The 21,961-nt window shown below is 42.1% G+C and overlaps 1 protein-coding gene across 1 annotated transcript in view; it reads left to right on the top strand.

The window, feature by feature from the left end:
- Window positions 1-11,993: 11,993 nt before the first annotated feature.
- TRPM6 (transient receptor potential cation channel subfamily M member 6) overlaps window positions 11,994-21,961 on the top strand; it is a gene marked incomplete at its 5' end in the record, with an annotated part of 99,071 nt that continues 89,103 nt past the window's right edge. Inside the window, 4 exons of the mRNA XM_081103137.1 lie at window positions 11,994-12,082; window positions 13,623-13,661; window positions 15,108-15,285; window positions 20,478-20,691. Of these exons, the coding sequence (XP_080959263.1) occupies window positions 11,994-12,082; window positions 13,623-13,661; window positions 15,108-15,285; window positions 20,478-20,691 (520 nt within the window). The remainder of the gene's footprint in view (window positions 12,083-13,622; window positions 13,662-15,107; window positions 15,286-20,477; window positions 20,692-21,961) is intronic.

Below are 21,961 nucleotides of genomic sequence, written 5' to 3'. Positions count from 1 at the left end.
GCAGCTATGGCTGATCCTCAGCCCTGCCCTAAGGGGCCCCGAGTCTCAGTGTCCCAGTAATTGCTGCAAGCACCTCTGAGGGAAAGCCGCCCTCAAATTCCGAGTTCTGCCTGCTGCCAGACAGTCCAGTTTCTCCCCTTATGAGTCCTGGGTCCCCAGAGACTCACCTGGAACTGGAGTTCAGAGCAGTCGGGAGCTTGTGACTCCCTCCAGATTCAAAAAGACAGCCATGTCCTCAGGTGCCAGCCCCTTTCCGAGCACGCTTGAGCCTCCGTACCTCTGCACTTTACTTCCGTAGCTCCTCTGAGTCTCAGTGTGCTTTTCTCTTTTCTTCTAGTTGTAGAATGTCCACTCAGCCAGCCTTCCTGTAGTTCTGGATGATGTCCTTTTTGTCTTTTCGTTGTATTTTTGAAGTTGTTGTGGGAGGCAGCAATTTCTGGTGTTTACCTATGCCGCCATATTGGTTTCTCTCTTTTATTTTTTTAAATATATTTCTTTATTGATTTCAGAGAGGAAGGGAGAGGGAGAGAGAGATAGAAACACCAATGATGAGAGAGAATCATTGATCGGCTGCCTCCTGCACACCCCCTACTGGGGATTGAGCCTGAAACCCAGGCATGTGCCCTTGGCTGGAATCGAACCTGGGACCCTTCAGTCTGCAGGCTGACGCTCTATCCACTGAGCCAAGCTGGCTAGGGCTGTTTTGTTTTGTTTTTAATCCTTTTACCATTCAGGGTGGAATCTGGGTGTGGCTGTATTAGTTGCCTGGATACTAGAGGGAGGGGTTATCTCTTCAGGACAAAATGGCTGCCCAAGTCCCAGGCTCAGGCATGACTCAGCACCACACTCACTGTCACTTCTCCTGGATCCCCCTCTGTCCCCAGATTCCACAATACCACACCTTCTCCCACGCTCCAGCCATGGGTAAGTGTCTGTATCCGAAAAGTTCTATGAACTAGGCTCTATGAAGAAAGGCACAAGCCACAAAGGCCAGAGAGGCTGAACCTCTGCGCACTCCTGTTCTTCTGGCAATCCTCAGCCTTTCCTGATTGTGGACCCAGATCTAGAATCCCCTGCCGACCAGCAGTTCTGTGTACCTTCTTTCCACTGCGCCCATCCCAAGGGACGCGGCCCAAGCCCATGCCGTGTGGATTCCCTCTGAATCTCTGGGCTCAGCGTTCTGGCCGATTATCCTTCCTAGAGCCTTGATTTTACCTTTCTCCTGGAGTCCTCTGCCTTTCCCGGCTGCAAACTGTCTCCCAGCTGAATCTCCTCCGCCAATTCAGGCTGGATGTTACTTGTTTCAGCTGCTCATCCTATCTGCTCCGGGACAAGGCATGGGACACGTCCGTCTATACTGCCACCATTTTCCTCTCTCCTCTCTGTTTTTCTTGCTGGCATTTGCTCTGCATGCTGGCTCTGGATCCTGAAATGGTCCTGGACCAGATAAGGGTTACATATCCCAGATTGCGACTGTGCTGTGTGTTTTGACTGAAGAGATCAGCTTGGTGAATTTGTTGGTTTTTTTCCTACCTCTTCCTAAACTATGTGTGACTGCTATACAGAATTCCTTTCAGGCAGACTCAAAGCCCAGTGGGGTGGATGGCTGTGGGCAACGAAACTTCTCTCCTCACTTTACTGATTGTGGAATTGGAGCTTCTTACAAGAGATCATTTTTGATTTGAGCAAACCACCTCGCCCAGGGAAGGGAACATCCTGCCTGTCAGAAATGTGCGCTCTCTGCACCAGGTCTGCTGGGTGACCTTGGAGAAAACCTGCTCTTAGGGTTTCCCTCCTGCTCTGGGTGCACGTGTAACCTTCTCTTTATTTTCCTAGCATCAGGGTGTCTTGGAATACGAGCCAAGAGGTCCCACTCAAGTTGTTCACACTAACAAAGGGACTTATTAGGTTTAAGCAAACTGTTGCTTTAGAAGATCATAGATTCTGAATATCACATGCCTTTTTGAAATGCCTAGCGCGCTTTTTTTTTTTTTTTAAATCCTCACCAGAGGACCTGTTTATTGATTTTGCAGAGAGGGAAAGGAGGGTGGGAAGGAGTGCCGGAAGCCAGTCCATCCTTGCTGCTTGACACAGTCACTGCTGGATAGAAACATCTGCACAGCATATGTTTCAAGGGACCTGGCGTATATAGCATACTGTTCTTAATATGTTTGCTCCCCTTAGCGCTGTGTGTTTTAACCAAGGTCACCTCTCCGAGAAAGGTTGTTTCCCCAGGTAGGGATTTTTCCCTGAAGTTAGGGAGGGGATGAAACTCCTTAACTAAGTGCCAGGTGGGTAGTTAATCACTTTAACTACAAACAATCATGCTTAAGCTACATAATCTTTACTCCCTGGAATGGAGATAAGAAACGCCCTAACCTTTGTAATAGAAATTGACAGGATTAAAATCAACTGGTATAAATACGGATGTAACAAGACAATAAACAGCAGAACCTCTCTGGAGATCCAGAACAGAACTTGGCTGGAGATCCTGGCTGGAGATCCTGGCTAGGCTGCTGATCAACTGAACACTGTCTCTGTGTCCTTCCTTCTTCGCCGACTCCGTCTACACCTTTGGGGACCCCTGGACCTGCTGGGGTTGGACCCCGGCAAAGGAGGGAGGGAGGGAGGGAGGGAGGGAGGGAGAGAGAGAGAGAGAGAGAGAGAGAGAGAAACATCTTTCTATTTTTTAAAAAAAGTCTTTATTGTTGAAAGTATTACATACGCTGCCCTTTCCCCACCCTCGCATTGACCTCTTTTAGTTGCCCCCGTCCCAGGCCTTCACTACCCTATTGTCATTGTCCATGGGTTATACATATGCATACAAGTTCTTTGGTTGATCTCTTCCCACTCTGCCTTTCTTTTTTTTTTTAATATTATTTTTATTGATTTCAGAGAGGAAGGGAGAGGGAGAGATAGAAACATCAATGATGAGAGAGAATCATTGATCGGCTGCCTCCTGCACACCTCCTACTGGGGATTGAGCCTGCAACCCAGGCATGTGCCCTTGACCAGAATCAACCCTGGACTCTTCAGTCCCCAGGCTGGGGCTCTATCCACTGAGCCAAACCAGTGAGGGCCACCATCCTCTGCCTTTCGATTGCCTCCAGTATGTACCCTGACCAGGGACCGAACCTGAAACCTAGGTATGTGCCCTGACTGGGAATCGAACCCGCAACCTTTTGGTGTATGAGATGTCGCTCCAACTAATTGAGCCACACCGGTCGGGGCTGCCGAGCATGTTTTTAACTTTCTCAATGATTTCCCTCTGTTGCAACCATAAAAGGAACAGAACATAGTAATTATAGACTGTCTAGAAATATTAGCAGGGTGGTGGAAGAGTAAAGAATGAAGCCAAAAGTCAGAAAAGGTAGTTTTACTGCTGACTACATGCCTCTTGGCCTCAAGTAGATTACCTTAGTTTCCTTATCTATAAAGCAAATGGCCACCATTTACTGGTCACTTCTTTCTGAGAGCTGTGCATGTGTTGAGTCAGACATTCCTTTGGAAATCTGATGAAAGCAATAGCTCAGGGGCTGAAAAACAAACTAGAGTGGAGAGCTTACCTGGTGGGGACTAAGGTGAGCTAGTGAGTGTAGGCTATGTCGGTAAATGGCTGTCCACCTGGCCCCAGCAGATTGGTCCCAAGTTGGAATACAAACCTAGTATTGTCTTTTTTCTTTTCTTTTTCCTTTCCTTGTTAAAGGAAATGCAGATGTACAGATTCTTTCCTGATTGTGAAACCTCTTGGTCTTTACATTTTACTAGTTGCTTCAAAAGATTTTTAGAAGTATATATTTTTAATTGATTTCAGAGAGGAAGGGAGAGGGAGAGAGAAATAAAAACATCAATGATGAGAGAGAATCATTGATTGGCTGCCTCCTGCCCACCCCCTAATGGGGAACGAGGCCGAAACCAGGGCATGTGCCCTGACCGGAATCGAACCCCTGATTCGTAGGTTGATGTTTCAACCACTGGGCCACATTGGCTAGTGGTTTTTAAACATATTTTATGAGTTGAACAAAACTGCTTTCTGCTTGTGAACAGAAATATATGTGTCTTTTGTTTTCCACTGTGGGTTGGTTTTTCCCTCATTTTGTCTGTTCCACTCCCCCTTTAACTTTTTTATTGATATTTCTTGAGATATAATTCATACATCATATCATTCACACATTTAATGTGTACAAGTTAGTGGCTTTTAGTATATTCACAGAGTTGTACATTCATCATCTTAAAAAGAAACCTCATACCCCTCAGATGTCTGTCCCAGTCTCTCTATCCCCATCAGCCCTAGGCAAGCACTGATCTACTTTCTGCCTCTATAGATTTGCCTATTCTGGGCATTTTATATAAATGGACTCAAACAAGATGTTTTTCTTTGTAACTAGCTTCTTTTACTTAATGTTTTCAAGGCTCTTCTATGTTGTAGCATGCATGACTATTTTATTTTTACTTAATATTCCATTATATGAATACAACACACTTTTGTGTATTCTACATTTAATGGATATTTAGGTTGTTTCTGCTTTTTGGCCATTATGAATAATGATGCTATGAACATCAGTGTACAAGTTTTTGTGTGGATATATGGTTTCATTTCTCATGGGCAGATACCTAGAAGACTGAATCACATGGTAATTCTGTGTTTAACTTTTTGAGGACCTGTCAGACTGTTTTCCAAAGCAGTTGCACCACTCTGCATTCATACCAGCAATCTATGAGAATTCCAATTTCTTCCCATCCTTGCCAACACTTTGTATTGTCTGAATTTTTTATGATAGCCATCCTAGTAGTGTGAAGAGGTATCTCATTGTGGCTTGGATTTGAATTTCCTTAATGACTAATGATGTTGAGAGCTTTTGCATGTGTTCACTGGCCATTTGTGTATCTTACGTAAGTTGTATTCAGATCCTTTATGTAGCAATGATTTTTGATCCAGCTCTTGAGATTTTCTCCTGAAAAATATACATATTCACACCCACACAAAACGTGTTATACAGTATGTAGGGGTTCATGACCCTCTTGCTATCACTGTGTGGGTCTGAGGATACCCACAGAGGGCATGCTGCACAGTGGGGATTTTTTCTGAACATTTCATATTACTCGTTATTACCTACTGAGGACCTCATGGGATTTTTGTGGAGATCAGATGTTTAGGAAAGTGATTTTGTAAACTCTAAAACACTATACATTTTTGGGCATTGGTATAGGTGCAAATTCTGCAATAAGTGATGGTGAAATGAAGCTGTTTAGGTGCCTCTGTTTGAATCCTAGTGTCACTTAAAAAAAGTTTTTATTTATTTGTTTTAATCCTCACTCGAGGAGATTTTTACCATTGATTTGTAGAGAAAGAGTGGAAGAGAGGAAGGAGGGGGAGAGAGAGAAACATTGATGTGAGAGAGACACATTGATTGGTTGCCTGCAATGAGGTATGTGCCCTGGATCCGGAATCAAACTTGTGACCCTTTGGTCAGCGGGCCAACAGTCTAACCACTAAGCAAAACTGACCGGGGATGTTTTTATTTATTTTAGAGAGAGAGAAAGGGAGAGGGCGGAGAGAGAAAGAGAAACATGACTGAGAGAGAGAAAAATCAATCCGGTTGCCTTCTGTGTGTGCCATGACCAGGGATTGAACCTGCAACAGGCATGTGTCCTGACTGGGAATGGAACTGACGACCTTTCAGTGTACAGGACGATGCTCAACCAACTGAGCCACACTGGCAAGGGCTCTAGTGTCACTTTTATGAAGTGTCATTATTATGTTCTTGGGCAGATTATTCAACCTCTCTGACTCAGTGTCCTCATTGGTAAAAAGGAGATAATAACTACTCCCACTTCCCACCTAAGCACAATTAATATAAACAAAGCCTTTGCATTGCCTAGGTGGGTGCATAGAATGTGCTGAATAAATTGTTAACCTGATGCATTGGTGGACTGAATGTTTGTGTCTCCTAATTTCATGAGTGGAAGCCCTAATCTGCAATGTGATGGTATTTGGAAGTGGAGGTCTTGAGGATAGAGCCCTCAAGAATGGGATAAGTGCCTTCATAAGAAGAGACACAGGAGAGATGATCTCTCTGTCTGCCATGTGAAGGTACAGGGAGAAGGTCTTGGCCATTGTAAACCAGGAAGGGGGCTCTCACCAGAACTTGAGAATGAGAGCATTCTGATCCTGGATTTTCAGTTTCCAGAACTGTGAGAAATAAATGTGTGTGTGTGTGTGTGTGTGTGTTTTGTTTTTTTGTATAAACTACCCAATGTATGATACTCTGTTAGAGTAGCCCAAACTGACTGAGATATCCGCTATTCCTATTATTTTACAGAATGGACCAGGTTATTATCTTAGAGTGGAACAATTTGATCTTTGTGAAAACATCTCTCTTCTTTCTGGAGATCATAGATACCCTCTGTTGATCTTTCAAAGAGCCAAGAGCTTTTTTTTTTTTACTTTAAAAAAATATTTTTATTGATTTCAGAGAGGAAGGGAGAGGGAGAGAAAGATAGAAACATCAATGATGAGAGAGAATCACTGATTGGCTGCCTCCTGCAGGACCCACATTGGGGATCAAGCCTGTAACCCGGGCATATACATTGACTGGGAGTTGAACCATGACACCCTGGTTCATAGGTCATGCTCAACCACTGAGCCTCCCCAGCTGGGCCAGCCAAGAGCTTTTTGTAAATTAAATCTTATAATATTAGAAAAGGGAATTTTCCTCCCAGCAGTATTTTAAGACCCTAAGCCCTTGTATTTTTCTAGGAATTTGACCATTTCATCCACATTGTCCAACTTGTTGGCATATAATTTTTAAGAGTATTTTTTTTTTTTACAATCCTTTGTATTTCTGTTGTTACTTCACTGCTTCCATCTCTGATTTTGTTTATTTGGGTCCTCTCTCTTTGTTTCTTGATGACTCTGGCTAACAGTCATCAATCTTGTTTATTTGTTTAAAGAACCAGGTCTTGGTTTCATTGATCTTTTGTATTACTTTTTTAGTCTCTGTGGCATTTATTTTTCCTTCCTTGTACTAACTATGGGCTTTTCTTGTTCTCTTTCTAATTCTTTAAGTTGTAAGGTCAAATAGTTTATTATAAATTTTTCTTGTTTTTTGAGTTAGGCCTGTAGTGCTATGAACTTCCTTCTTAGGACTGCTTTTGTTGTGTCCCAAAGATTTTGGGTTGTTGTGTGTTCATTTTCATTTATTTCCAGGAAGATATATATATTATTGATTTTTTACAGAGAAGAAGGGAGTGGTATAGAGAGTTAGAAACATCAATGAGAGAGAAACATCAATCAGCTGCCTCCTGCACACTCCCTACTGGGTATGTGTGCGCAACCAAGGTACATGCCCTTGGCCGGAATCGAACCCAGAACCCTTGAGTCCGCAGGCCGATGACGCTCTATCCACTGAGCCAAGCTGGTTAGGGCTTCAGGAAGTTTTTGAGTTCTTTTTTTATCTCCTTGGTAACCCATTCATTGTTTCATTTAGCCTCCATGCGTTTGAATGTTTTTGAGTGTTTTCATTGTAGTTGATTTCTAATTTCATTCCATTGTGACCTGAGAAGATGCTTGATATAATTTCAGTCTTCTTGAACTTGTAGAGACTTGTTTTGTATACTAATATGTGATCTATGTTTCCCTCTCATTGATGTTTCTCTCTCTCTCCCTCTCCATTCCTCTGTCTCAAATCAATAAAAATATTTAAAAAAAACCTTTTTTTTTTCTTTTCATGTTTCCTTTTCTAGTTCTTTCTCATTCTTTTAGCAAAGACTTTGAATTTGTCTGCATCAAACATGTGGTTTGTCACCATCAGATTTTGAGAGGTAAAATTTTGTTGCAATGTTCTTTCTGCTGTGCTTCACTGAGAAAATAAAAGGAGTAATCTCCATTGTATGGAGGACATAAAATTGCCACAGAAATTCCTCTGAGAGAAAAATCTGTAATCTTGACACCCTAAAAAGCTCCAATGCAGGAATACTTTCAGTGAAGGAATACTTCATGTGGGTATTGCCAGACATGTCTTTGCAATTCCCACCCTAGCCTCAGGCCTGTGATTGGATTTAAAATTTTATTATGTTTTAGGTTGAGGCATAATTGTGACTAACACTCAGCTAGAGACCTACACTATTTCCCGTCTTTGTCCTCTGCCTTTTCCTCCCCCAAATAACAACAATGAAAAAACAAAACCTCCCTGTGTATAAAAACACATACCCAGTCAATAAAGATTGCCACTACGGTTGCAGAAATGGCATAATCTCCGCTGTCAACTACCACCACCTTGACAGTCTACTGCTCCAGTGGTAGAAGACAGCACCTTGGCTATTTGTCCTCCATAGATTGTACTACTGAGATAAGGGAGTTGTAGGAGGAAAGTTTCCAAGTTCTTGGTAATCATACAGGTTTCCTGTTTTACACCTTTGGAGGGAAATTGTATAGAAGGAGTCCCGAGGTTCTATTTTAAGTGTGTTAATTTTGTTGCTCATTCAGCAATCATTGGGTTGGGCCCTGGGGCAACAGAAAAGACTGGGCCTGTGGAAACCAGTCTAGTGGGGGAAAGCAGACCTGTGAAAGCCATTTGAAGTATGAGAGGTCCTAGGTGGAAAGTTTGGAGGTCAGGAAGTACTTTTCTATGAAAATTGAAAACATCAAAGTTAGCCCGGCTGGCATGGCTCAGTGGTTGAGCATCGACCTATAAACTAGGAGGTCACAGTTCAACTCTCAGTCAGGGCACATGCCTGGGTTGCAGGCTCGATCCCCAGTGTGGGCGTGCAGGAGGCAGCCGATAAATGATTCTCTCTTGTCATTGATGTTTCTATCTCTCTCTACCCCCTCCCTTTCTCTCTGAAATCATTAAACAAACAAACAAACAAACAAAAAACAACATCAAAGTTAAGATCCCAGGCCACCAAACAAAAGCTAATTTTACCTTTCATATCACCGATGGTAAGTTAAGCTTTATTGAGTCTTAGTAAGTCCCAGAGAGAATGCAAAGCCTTTAATTTATCTATGCTTTCACCAGCCCTATTGTTACTGGAAAGGGGCTTGGCCCTGAACGAGTCTGCCTAGGGCCAGTCAGTAGTGTGTGGATTCTTGACTTCATGCGGGAAAAATTTCATAATATGAGTCCAGATGTATATCTGGCCTCTATGAGAACCTACAGACCTGTAAAGAACTTTTGTAAGAGCTTATTTGAGCCCAAACTGAAGACAGTTGCCAGGAAGCAAGATCTCATAATCTTGTTAACTCTCAGGTAATCCAATACTGCCTTGCTGCTTTTTTCCCCCTCAAGTAATCTTCTTTAGTTCCCTCCTAATTTCAAATGCATAAAGGAAATGGCAAAACTGTCATTCTTGGGATTATAGGATAGTTAACAAGATTATGTGCTCTTTGAGGGTGGTTGCTTCTTTCTAGAGGGTTTGTAAAGAGAGGATTACTCTGGCATCTCAAAGGTGTGTTACCTAGATGCACAAGAACAATGGACAGGGCTGGCTGGAAGCAAAGACAAACCTTTTACTAAAAAAGTTATATGTCTAGGAAGTGATTACCCACCATGATCAGATCAGATCACCTGGGAGCTAACTTTCCTTAGAATCCCTTTTTGTCTACAGCCCATAAGTTAGGGATCCTTTTTTGGAGCTGTTTTTAATACTTTATTGGTACACATGAAGCTTAGTGATTCATTTATTATCTGCTTTCTCTTTTTGCTATATTTCTTCAGAGCTTGTCTTATTTATTCTAGAATTCCCAGTATGCAGCATAGTATCCCAAAATATTTGTTGAATGAATTCAGATACTTAGAAATTCAGAATGAAGAGCTATTAGAGGGCATACCAACTCCTCTGTGGCACATTCCTAGGGAAGGGATAGTTGCTGAAGCTCCCAGAGAGAAACTTTATGACAGTTGAGTTCGTTTGGAGGATCCGTCTTTATGTGGGTAAGGTGAGTTCAGAGAAAGCCTCTGCATTTGCTGGTTTTCCAGTACCTACAGCTGAGCATAAACAGTATACCCAAGCAGCATCTTTCAGGGTGACGTGTCTTGAGCTTCTTCATAATCATCTTGGAAACTATGGATAGTGTGATAATTAGGTTTCACAGCTGGATTTGTAACATGTTTTCTGGCCCAGTGCATTTCCTTCAATTGTAGGATGAGAAGAGGTATAAGAGTGGGGTGGGGACTGCACTAATGTAGGGTTTGAAAAAGCCCCCTTTTAGATTCTAGAATGCTCACTGCCATTTCATCATTGCCGTAATACATATGTATATATTGTGGACAAAAAAAGGGGCTCTGTAGTAAAACTGACAAGTCCTGCCCACCTGGCATGGCTCAGTGGTTGAGCATCGACCTATGAACCAGGAGGCCATGGTTCCATTCCCAGTCAGAGCACATGCCCAGGTGTGGGCTCCATCCCCAGTGTGGGGCATGTGGGAGGCAGCCAATCAATGACTTTCTCTTGTCATTGATGTTTATATATCTCTCTCTCACCCTCTATTCTTCTCTGAAATCAATAAAAATATATTTAAAAAACAAACAAAAAAACCTGACAAGTCCAGTGACAGAAAGTAATGTCGCAGGGTAATCTGATAATAAATTCCTAGCTGGGCAGGTCATGGTGGGTAGTTATGCCTCAGACATAACATTTTTAGTAAAAAGTTTCTCTTTGCCTTAAGTAAGCCCTATCCATTTTTCTTGTGCATCTAGGTTAAAACACCTTTGAAATGTCAGAGTAATTCCCTTTTTTCCCCAGACCCCTCAAGAAAGCACATAATCCTAACTATCCTGTAACGAAAGCCTTCCTTTGCTTTCTTCCACCTTCAAGTGGCCTCCCTCCCTCCCTTCCTTCCTTAATTCCCAATGCATAAAGGCGACTACAAAACTCTCACTTTGGGGAGCATTTGAGATCTTGCTTCCTGGCACTTGTTAGTTTTGGCTCAAATGCATTCTTATAAATTTTTTTTCTACAGGTTTGGATGTTATTTTTCAATGACTGGACAAAGTTATATTCACACACATTTTTATGCCATATAGAGCTAAGATATCTTCATATTAGAAGGCCAAGCTCATCAGCTGGTTGGGTTCCACTTGAATTTAGGGACAGTTATAGGCTGTGCAATCTGAAGCAACACAGCCAACGTTAAGCCATGCTTACAGACTGTGTAGCAAATTATCAACCTAAATAAAGAGGTAAACTGAGGCAAGCTCACACTAGCAGAAAGTGTGAGTTTACTTGAGAATAGCAGAGTGATTGCAGTTTGTGGAACACATGCTATAGCAAACTACAGGCAAGTTCACTGAGGGTTTGGGACAGGCTGTATTTGTGGGCAGGGTGTGCCAAGAGGGGGAAGTCCACCCTGAGTCCAAGCAGTAAGTTCATTGGTTTGAGGATGGGAAATGATTCTTGGTGGATGTTCACTGGTCAGGAGATAAGTCTCAGTCATCAGGCATTTACAGGAAATCAGTCTCTCAGTTAAGTTCTATTCTTCTGAGGGTGTATTCTCCATTTTATATCTTCTGGTCCCATGTTATATTAGAATTTTTTTTTACAGAATCTTGTTGAGGTTGCATTTCTCTGATACTCTTGCCAGCTTCCTATGAAATCTTAGCCGTTGTGGAACTTGATGAGTGAGAATTTTGAAGTTTGAGAGCTTGATATTCTCTCTGTAGGATTATGCTGTAAGATTTAAAAAAGATTTATAGCAGAATTAAGGGAACATATCAGTTATATCTTTACTTCCTTGCTAGAGTTTTTGCATTTAGGGATCTTTCGCTAATATGAGATTATGAACCAGTAAACTTGGTCAATATCTTTGTGTTTACATTTGCCTTATTGGTGTCTATGTGGTCTGTAATAGAAGCCAGTAAATGCTTGGCCTGTTTGGGGTTGGTCTTACCATTTTAATTAGTAATCACACTACCTAAATATATGTTGTCTACCTGAATTGCTGTGGTTACACTGCTTTCTCACCTAATTGAAATATAAAAATAACGACACTCTCTGTTCAGTCCCAGAAATCCTGGATTGAAGGTGTGTTCGACAAGAGAGAATGTAACAAAATCATACCCAGCTCCAAAGACCCTCACAGGTACAATTTTTAATTCCATTTTTCTTTTTAAAGTTACACTACTTGGAGGACTATTTGTGGAAACTTAAGAGATACAACTTGTTTAAAGGATTTGTTAAGACCTATAAAGTTAGTGCTAATTCTTAATGGATGTTTGTTTGTCTTTATAAAAATAGTACATGATTACTAGAGAAATCTGATAAGAACAGAAACTTGTCAATTTTGTACCTCACTCCAATCCCAGGGCCCATTGACAGTGCCTGCCAGATAGTAGGCTCCTGAAAAACATCTGTTTAATGACTGAATGAAATATAAAGAAAAACACATTCATCCTAATGACATCACCCTGGTAGAGCCACTGTTAATATTGTGGTAGATTTTCCTCTGTTGTATTTTTTATGCTCCTGTTCCTCTTAGTGGGAGGAAAGATTTCAGGAAATATCTTGTGTTTACATCTATTCCATTGGTTTTGGATAAAAAAATTTACAACTTTTGAATATTGAATATTCAAATTATTGTGAATGTTCCTTATCCTCCACTAAAGTGTCTGTGGAAACAGTAACTGGGATATTTCAGGACACTGTGTTCAGATTATACAAACAGTTGATTTCAGCTCCATTTTCCTCCCATAGGCTTTTTGCTTGAGCAGAATAAAATGATTAGAGCCTGACTCCTCAGAGTTCTTGATAACCCTTTGGAAGATATACTGCTAGAACAAAACTCAAAACAGCAGCTAGTGAAACACAGGGGCAGGATGGGTTACAGAAAATCTCCCAGTGTGGTTAGGTCCTTGAAATAAGATAGTATGTTATTATCCTTGGAAAAAATAAATTACTAAAGGAAAAAGGAAGAGCAGTATAGTTGACCTTTGAACAATGTGGGGGTTATTTGCACTGATCACCTGTGCTGTTTAAATGTATAACTTTTTTTTTTTTTAGCTCCTCTTATCTTTATAAATGTATAACTTTTTAAAAATATATTTTTATTGATTGTTAGAGAGAAAAACAAGAGAGAGAGAGAGAAAGAGAGAGAGAGAGAGAAACGGCCCACAACCCAGGCAAGCTGTGAATGGGAATCAAACTGGCAACCTTTTGGTGCATAGGATGATGTCAAACTAAATGAGCCACACTGGCCAGGACAAAATGTATAACATTTGACTCCCTTAAATCTTAACTTCCTTCACTGTCTGAGGGAGATTGATTCCAGGACCCCTTTGGGTACCAAAATCCATGGATACTCAAGTCCCTTCTATAAAATGGCATAGAACAATGAATGTAATTAGCCTCCTTCAATTGTGGGTTCCCAACCTTGGATCAAAAATACTGTTGAGCCTGGCTGGTGCAGCTCAGAGGTTGAGCATTGACCCATGAACCAAGAAGTTACCAGTCTGATTACCATTCAGGGCACATGCCCAGGTTGCAGACTTGATCCTCAGTAGGGGGCATGCAGGAGGCAGCTGATGGATGATGTTCCATGGAAGATAACAGATATTTACTGTATAAGCATTAAATATGTCTTCAAATACGTCAGTAAACTAACAGATATCATTTCTTTAATTTAGATGTACTGCAGGATGCCAGGTCTGCCAGAATTTAATCAGGTAAGACAGATAAATAAGATTTCTTTTAATTTTTAGGCACTGTGTTTCAAATTCATTGGAATAGTTTTCACACATCTTGAATGGACTCAATGAAAAGGCCTTAATGGTGCATTTTATTTCCTTTGCAAGGGAAATTTAAAAAATGAAATGAGATATTTTTGAAGGAGTGTGAATTGATTATTTGAATGTAATAGGTTACTTGAATTTCCCAGACATGTAAATGGCTAAAGACCCTTGACAAGAGCTTCTACCAATTGAAGTACTTATAAAGCATTACATTTTCATTTTATTATCTTGCATTTTATTTGGATAATGAAGATGCTTTGTGCACATACAACAGTGTATTTAATTTATGGCTTGTAAGTGATGTATGTGTCTACCAGGCTCCAAGTCTGACACTAATTCTGATGTGTGCTTTTTCCAACACCAAGTGTCAGATCCCACAGGTTAAGAGCTCAAGGCTGCTCCCCGCCTCCTACTCCCCACATCAGATGCCAATTGAAAGTCTAAATTGTCAGTGCTTCTGATGGCTGGGCTATAGATTGGAAGTTCCCATGACCCCCTCCACAGTTCAGTTAATTGACTAGAGCAGCATATATAACTCAGAAACATTTACTTACATTTACCAGTTTACAATAAAGGATATTATAAAGAATACAGATGAACAATAAGATGGAAGAGATGCATACGGCAAGTTATGTGGGAAGGAGCACAGAGCTTCCATGTCCTCTCCAAGTGTGCCACTCGCTCAGCACCTGCACGTAACCACCAACCCAAAGCTGTCTGACCCCATCCTTTTGGTTTTTTGTGAATGCTTCATTACATGGGCATGATTGATCAAATCAGTGGCCATTGGCGATTGAGTCAACTTGCAGAACCTTTTATCACCCCTTCCAAGTAGGTTTAAGAAGCTCTGTGCCCATGTATATTGGAGATTTTTAGTTTTTATTTTTAATTATTTTATTATTATTTAATCCTCACATGCGGGGGGGGGGGGAAGGGTAGAAGGGGGAAAGAGAGAGAAAGAAAGAAGGAGGGAGGGAGAGAGAAACATCAATGTGAGAGAGAGAGATGGATTAGTTGCTTCCTGTCCTGAGCCTGACACTGAGGTCTGTGGCCTTGACTGGGAATTAAACCCACAGTCCTTTACTCCACAGGCCGATGCTCTATCCACTGAGCCAAACTGGCTCGGGCTCAGTATTCTTTTAAAACATTCTCCCAATCACTGTAATGTGCAGCTAACGAGGTGAACCACTGAGGGTGTTTCTAAACTTAGAAGATTATCCAGTGTGAAAAAATCCAATAGAAATCTTAATGAGACATTTAAAAATTATTAATGTATGTCACCTATACATTGCATTAGAGAAATGTAGAAACATTACATCTATTTTCTATCCTGAAATTGTGTTCTTTCTATTTTGAAATGCTTTTTACCCCAAATTTAAGGTGTTACTGTGGGCGATTGATTGGAGACCATCTTGGGATGGATTATAGCTGGACCATGTCAGCTGCCAGTGGTGGTGAACATGAACAATGGTCTGTTGAAAAGCACACAACAAGAAGCCCTACAGATACCTTTGGTACTATAAATTTCCAAGATGGCAAGCACATCCACCATGCCAAGGTTGGTTAATAACCCACATTATATTACTGGTTTCTCACAGAGGATATAACCTCCACCTTTTATCTCCTAATTATATCACCAAGTGTAGATGATCAGATGACCAGGTTTTATTGCAAAGTAGATCCATGTTATTAACCTCTTGACCTGACCTTTCTTTTCCCTTTATGTCTGAGAGGCATTCTTCCTTTCCCAAGTGTGGTATGGCCAGCTCTTTTTTGGATTGAGCTCTTTCAGCGAGCTTATGCCCTCCGTGGAAGATGGCTTATTGCTCTTGAGACAGTTGCCAACGGGCTGCTCTGATGGAATGCAGAAAGTTACTACCAAGCAGCAGGCATTAGCTGAAGCATGGTCCTAGCAATTATTACTGACGGGTGGCTAGTCATGCCTGCTGTGTCCTTGTGAGAGCCTCTTCTCAGGAAGAAAATGGGAGAATTTCTTTCTGCCCTGAATTCTAGTACTGGGCTCTCCAGGCCAATTTTTCTCAGGTTCCTAATATGGTAAATTTGCATACAATTTCCATAATATTGACAGGTTAGCTATCTCCCAGATGTTTTTTCTTGAGATTGTTAACCACCTGCTGATTTATTAGAGGCAGTTTTCCCAGGGGAAAAGCTGGGTGGAGAGCCCACACCAGGAAAGCTCAGAATCAGCTATATTCTGGAGTGTGACCATCAGTTTGATAGGTTTGAAACAACAATTCTTCATAGTAAAATCCTATATAATAAAGAGGTAATATGCCAATTAACCCTCACGCCCTCACAAGATGGCTGCCTATGACCAGGCAGGCAGGGGGGTTAGTGAGGGACGACCAATGACTGAACAAGCAGGCAGTGTGAGACGACCAGGCCAGCAGGAGGGTTAGTGAGGGATGACCAAACAACTGAACAGCAGGCTGCGTGGGGCGACCAGGCCGGCGGGGGTTGCAGTTGGGGGCAACCAGGCCAGCAGGGGGGCAGTTGGGGGTGATTAGGCTGGCAGGGGGGGCAGTGGGGCGACTAGGCTGGCGGGGGGGGGGAAGTTGGGGGTGACCAGGCCAGCAGGGGGATGCAGTAAGAGGTGACCAGGCTGGCGGGGGGGGGGGGGGGAGGTGGGTGGGTGTGTGTGTGCAGTTAGTGACCAGGCCAGCAGGGAGGGGGTAGTTGGGGGCAATCAAGCCAGCAGGGGGGCAGTTAGGGGCGACCAGGCAGGCAGACAGGTGAGCAATTAGGAGCCAGCAGTCCAGGATTGTGAGAGGGATGTCTGACTGCCCAGGATCGGGCCTAAACCGGCAGTTGGACATCCCCCAAGGGGTCCCAGATTGGAGAGGGTGCAGACTGGGCTGAGAGGACACCCCCCCCCCCCGCACAAATTTCATGCACCGGGCCTCTAGTCATAATATGATTTCACAATATAGTTCTACAGTATATTGTATTCATTGTATTCATGTAATTCATTTCCAGTTATCAACACTCTTGCATTTAACTTTGTGCATTTTCTTTACTGGCAGGAAAACTGCCTTAATTCTCCTCTCCAATCCTTTTTGGAAGCTGACGCTTAATATGTATGTAATTACACTGTAATATTTTTCATCTGTTTGACAAATATTTATTGGGTGCCCATATTTTACTATGCCCCAAACAGCATGTGTTCCATGTACTAACATTGGTTTTGTTGGGGAGGAACAAACTTTCTTCTACCTTCAAGGTTCTCTGGCTGGTCTGATAGTCAAATAAACATGAGACAAATCAGTAAGAGAAAATAATCAAATGTAATACATAGTTATGTATGGGAACCCTGCATACACGGGAGAGTCAGAGCCCCGTAAGCAGGAGATGCTCAGAGATAGGAAGGGGGATCTTGGTATATAAGACATCCTGAGCTAGGGATGAGGTAATGTATCTGGGGGCTTCAACAGATCATTGCAGGGTGATAGAAGTTTGTCTTGCCCTATAGATAGCAGTTAAATGGAGGGGCTGAAGTTTCTCTTGAGCCTGAAGCTAAAATTGCCTTTAGCTCAAAGTAACCTGCATACCACTGAGGCACATCTTGGGGTGGCCATTCTGAACCCCCACAGTTACAGTCTAGTGAAGGAAACGGGAAATAAATATACAATTACCACAGAGGGTGGGGATGCTCTGCAAAGGGAATACAGGTTATTTGAGGGAATAAAAAGGTTAACTCCTGCTTTTCTGAGGCTGTGGCAAGGAAGCCATCTGAAAATAGGGACAGCTGCACTGAGACCAGAAAGATGAGTGAGATGTTGGGTGTGTGGTGAGGCTCATGGGTAAGACCACTCCAGGCAAAAGCAATACCTTGTGCAAAGGCCAAGGTACATTTGGGAGAACTGAAAATATGGTAAGACAGACCCCCTGATTACGAATACATTTCACACTTAGCATTTGGCTCCTGTTCCATCCCATGGCAGCTGAGTGAGTGTTATTTGATCTCCAGAAGAGAAGTGTCTGCTCTTTATATTTAAGCCCAGAGTTGCCCTTCAGGTTTACCGTGAGCAGCAGGGAAGCTTGGAGAGCTGGGTTTTCATCTCCCTCCACCGCATTGGCCTTCCCAGTTGTTTCTCTCTACCACCCCGTTCCACAAAGGACTGGAGGTGAATCTTGGCCAGGCTGAGTCCACCTAACCTAGGGAAGGAGTTAGTAATAAAGGAGGGGGAGGGGAAAGAGTCATTAACCTTTAGCACAGTCTTTGGTTGCCTTGTGGAGAAAGACTCTGGTGGCTGATAATTTAGTTAATCAAGGTTGTTTATTCTGCAATCTCAAGAAGAAATATCTTCTAGGACAGCGGTTCTCAACCTGTGGGTCGCGACCCCTTTGGGGGTCGAACGACCCTTTCACAGGGGTCGCCTAAGACCATCGGAAAACACATATATAATTATGTGTTCTTTTTGTGATTAATCATTATGCTTTAATTATGTTCCATTTGTAACAATGAAAATACATCCTGCATATCAGATATTTACATCACGATTCATAACAGTAGCAAAATGACAGTTATGAAGTAGCAACGAAAATAATTTTATGGTTGGGGTCACCACAACATGAGGAACTGTATAAAAGGGTCGCGGCATTAGGAAGGTTGAGAACCACTGTTCTAGGACTTACAGTGGAAAGGGAGAGGCACCTGGGAGAAAGTTGGGGTAGAAAAAAGGTGAACTAAACCAGAGCTGCCCCCTCTGCCCGTATTCATTATTATTATTTTTTAAAATATATTTTATTGATTTTTTTACAGAGAGGAAGAGAGAGGGATAGAGAGCTAGAAACATCGATGAGAGAGAAACATCGATCAGCTGCCTCCTGCACACCCCCTACTGGGGATGTGCCTGCAACCAAGGTACATGCCCTTGACAGGAATCGAACCTGCGACCCTTCAGTCCACAGGCCGAACCGGTTACGGCCGTATTCATTATTTGGAGAAACATAAATCGTTTCACTAAGGCCAACTTGTATCTTTTTCCTATTACTTGAATATGTAATAAAGCCATGGCAATTCAGTCTTCTCACTTGTAAATTGAATCCTACTTGTCCTTAGATTTTTTCTATGACCCACATTCTGTGGTGGCTGCACCATCATGATGTTCAGAAATTACAGTATTTTAATTATGACATAATAGGGTTATGTTTTATGAATTTCTAGGATAAATGGAAAATTGTTTTAAATTATCCATTAGGAGGATAATATGATAATTCTGATTTGTATATCCACCTGTGGTTATTTTTGGTATAATTTTATAATTTGTGTTCTTTTTAAAAATATATTTTTATTAATTTCAGAGGGAGAGAGAGAGAAACATCAATGATGAGAGAGAATCATTAATCGGCTGCCTCTTGCATGCTCCCTACTAGGGATCAAGCCCACAACCCGGGCATGCGCCCTGACAGGGAATTGAACTGTGATCTCCTTGTTCATGGGTTGATGTTCAAACACTGAGCCACACCAGCCAGGCTAATTTATGTTTTTTTATTGCCCTGCTTTCTTCTTGTAAATCTGACTTATTCTTGCTGTTGGTTGGCTTATGCTTGAGGAAGGCAACTTGTCTTAATATGATTTTAGTGGTCCGTATGTGGCTGCTTCTGCTGGAAAAAGAAAGCCAGTCATACACTCTAACCTTGGGCAAAGTGCGAAATGATTCTGGGGCTACCACTGGTTTGGATCTTCCTCATATTTTCAGTTACATTGGCTAATCAAAAATATGACACTTTTGTAAAAAGTATTTATTTTGGGATAATTATATATAAAGGAAATGGTTAGAATGCAAAATTTTTAAGAAATTAAATGTGGCCCTAGCTGGTTTGGCTCAGTGGATAGAGTGGTGGCCTGCCTAATGAAAGGTACCGGGTTCAATTCTGGTCAAGGGCACATGCCCAGGTGGTGGGTTCGATCCCCAGTAGGGGGCGTGCAGGAGTCAGCATATCAATGATTCTCATCATTGATGTTTCTATCTCTCTCTCCCTCTCCATTCCTCTCTGAAATAAATTTTAAAAATGTTAAAAAAAAAACTTAAAAAAGAAGAAATTAAATGTGCATGCTCGTGGATCTTAATTTAAATTATGCAAATATGTGAAATAGTCAAGTAAATTACAAGCCATAGCATTTATGAAAAATCCTGTTTCACTTATTTCTAAAAACTTTATTGTTTTGTTTTGTTTTTGTTAATCCTCATCAGAGGATATTTTTTCCACTGATTTTTAGAGAGAGTGGAAGGGAAGGAGGGCGGGAGGAGGGGAGAGAGAAACATCGATGTGAGAGAGATACGTTGATTGGATGCCTTCCGCATATGCCCCGACCAGAGCTGGGGATTAAACCCATGACCCTTGCATGTGCAGGCAGATGCTCTAATCATTTAGCAACACCAACCATGACTCTAAAAACTTTTTAAGCTGGTTTGCTGGAGTAATGATTTTTGCCACTTTGAAGTATTTCTGCCTCACCTGAGACCTTCTGAGAACATTGGTGGGCCAACCTTGAAAACCAGAGGAAGCCTTCCTACTGTGACTTGTAATTCCCAGAAGGAACTGAAAGGGAGTGTGGGCTCCTTTCAGAATAAATATTTCCATTATGTGAAGATGAACTTTTGAAGAAATCTCAGACCCTGCCTTTCAAGTTTTGGTTATTCTAATTGCCTTTCTACGTGTTTATTATTACCTGGCATGTGTTTCTCACTATTTCATACACATGTGTATGTGCTTATCTCCCAGTATATTAGAACTTCTTATGATACAAAGATGGATCACCTGTTACATTTGATGTTGAAAGAGTGGAAGATGGAATTGCCAAAGCTGGTGATCTCTGTCCACGGGGGCATCCAGAACTTCAAGATGCCCTCCAAACTCAATGAGATCTTCAGCCAGGGTCTGGTCAAAGCTGCGGAGACAACAGGAGCGTGGATAATAACTGAAGGCATTAATACCGGTAAAGCACACTCCCTCGTTACACATCTTTTTTCAAAAATTCCTCTTTCTAACTGTGAATCAAGCAGTATGGCAGCTCATGTCCACTCTGCAGTGCTCCCGGGATGTGGTGGCCTGAGGGAGAAAGATGAAAAGCATAGTGACTGGCAAAGTAACCCAGAACCCTAGACCTTCCCTGGAATGTGTTTTTACTATTGTTAAAATACGCTATTTTTATATAACGTTGGGTAAGAGTTTCTGGTAAAAGGAAAATGAGTTTGGGACTATGGTGAGGTTGAAAAGGACATAGAATCCACGCAGGTATGTGGTGGGTGGGCATGGACATGAGCTAACCTCACCATGGTCAAGTTCCAAGGCAATGGAAATCAGTGAGGCGTGCAGCAGTTGGCATGGAGTGTGTTGGTCATGTGGAGATAATTAACTCCATGATTGTCATTTCACGCACTGTCTCCATCACTGACTCTTTCATATTCCTTGAAATCTGACATTCAGGGACTTTATATGGTAGCTTCTGAATCTCTAACCCTACTCCTTTGCATCAGTATTTGTGAACTGTCTTCACATTAGAGACTCCCTTGGGGGCTTTAAAAAATACAGATGCACAGACTTGGCCCCGATTAGAGTTTTTCAGGGTGGAGCTTCATAAGTGTGTCTAATGTGCAGCCAGGGTTGAGAACTTGCTGCTTGACAAGCCTCCTCTGTTAACAATCACTTGTTATGATTCTGGCACCAGTTCTGAGGTCTGGGTTCTTTCTCAACACATTCTTTGACACCAGCTGGGTGTCCCATAATTCAACTCAATTCTGACACTGTATCTGGAAACAGCACTAGATTCCACAGCTGAAAGGCTCAGGCCCACAAGACTGTCCCCACTTCAGATGTCCGTCATAAGTCCAGGTTGTTACCTATAGTTCTGACCAACTGGCTATGAATCAGAGGTTCCCAAGGCACACTTCTTTGGTTCAATTAATTTGCTAGAGTGGATCACAGAATTTAGGAAACCAGTTTACTCCCTGGATTACCAGTTTATTATTAAAAAATATAACTCAGGAATAGCCAGGTGGAAGAGATGCATAGGGCAAGGTATGTGGGAAGGGGCACAGAGCTTCCATGCCCTCCCCTCTTCTCCACATGTTTACCCACTGAAAGCTCTTTAAACCCTGGCCATTTGGTTTATATGGAGACTTCATCACATTGGCATGATTGATCGAATCATTGGCCATTGCTGATTGAATTAATCTACCATCCCTGGAGGTCAGGGGGTGGAACTG

This window comes from Myotis nattereri, assembly GCF_964212035.1.
Source record: "Myotis nattereri genome assembly, chromosome: 12".
NCBI lineage: Eukaryota > Metazoa > Chordata > Mammalia > Chiroptera > Vespertilionidae > Myotis > Myotis nattereri.
Note: the sequence above shows the minus strand (reverse complement) of the source record. Positions and strands in the feature narration are given on the sequence as shown.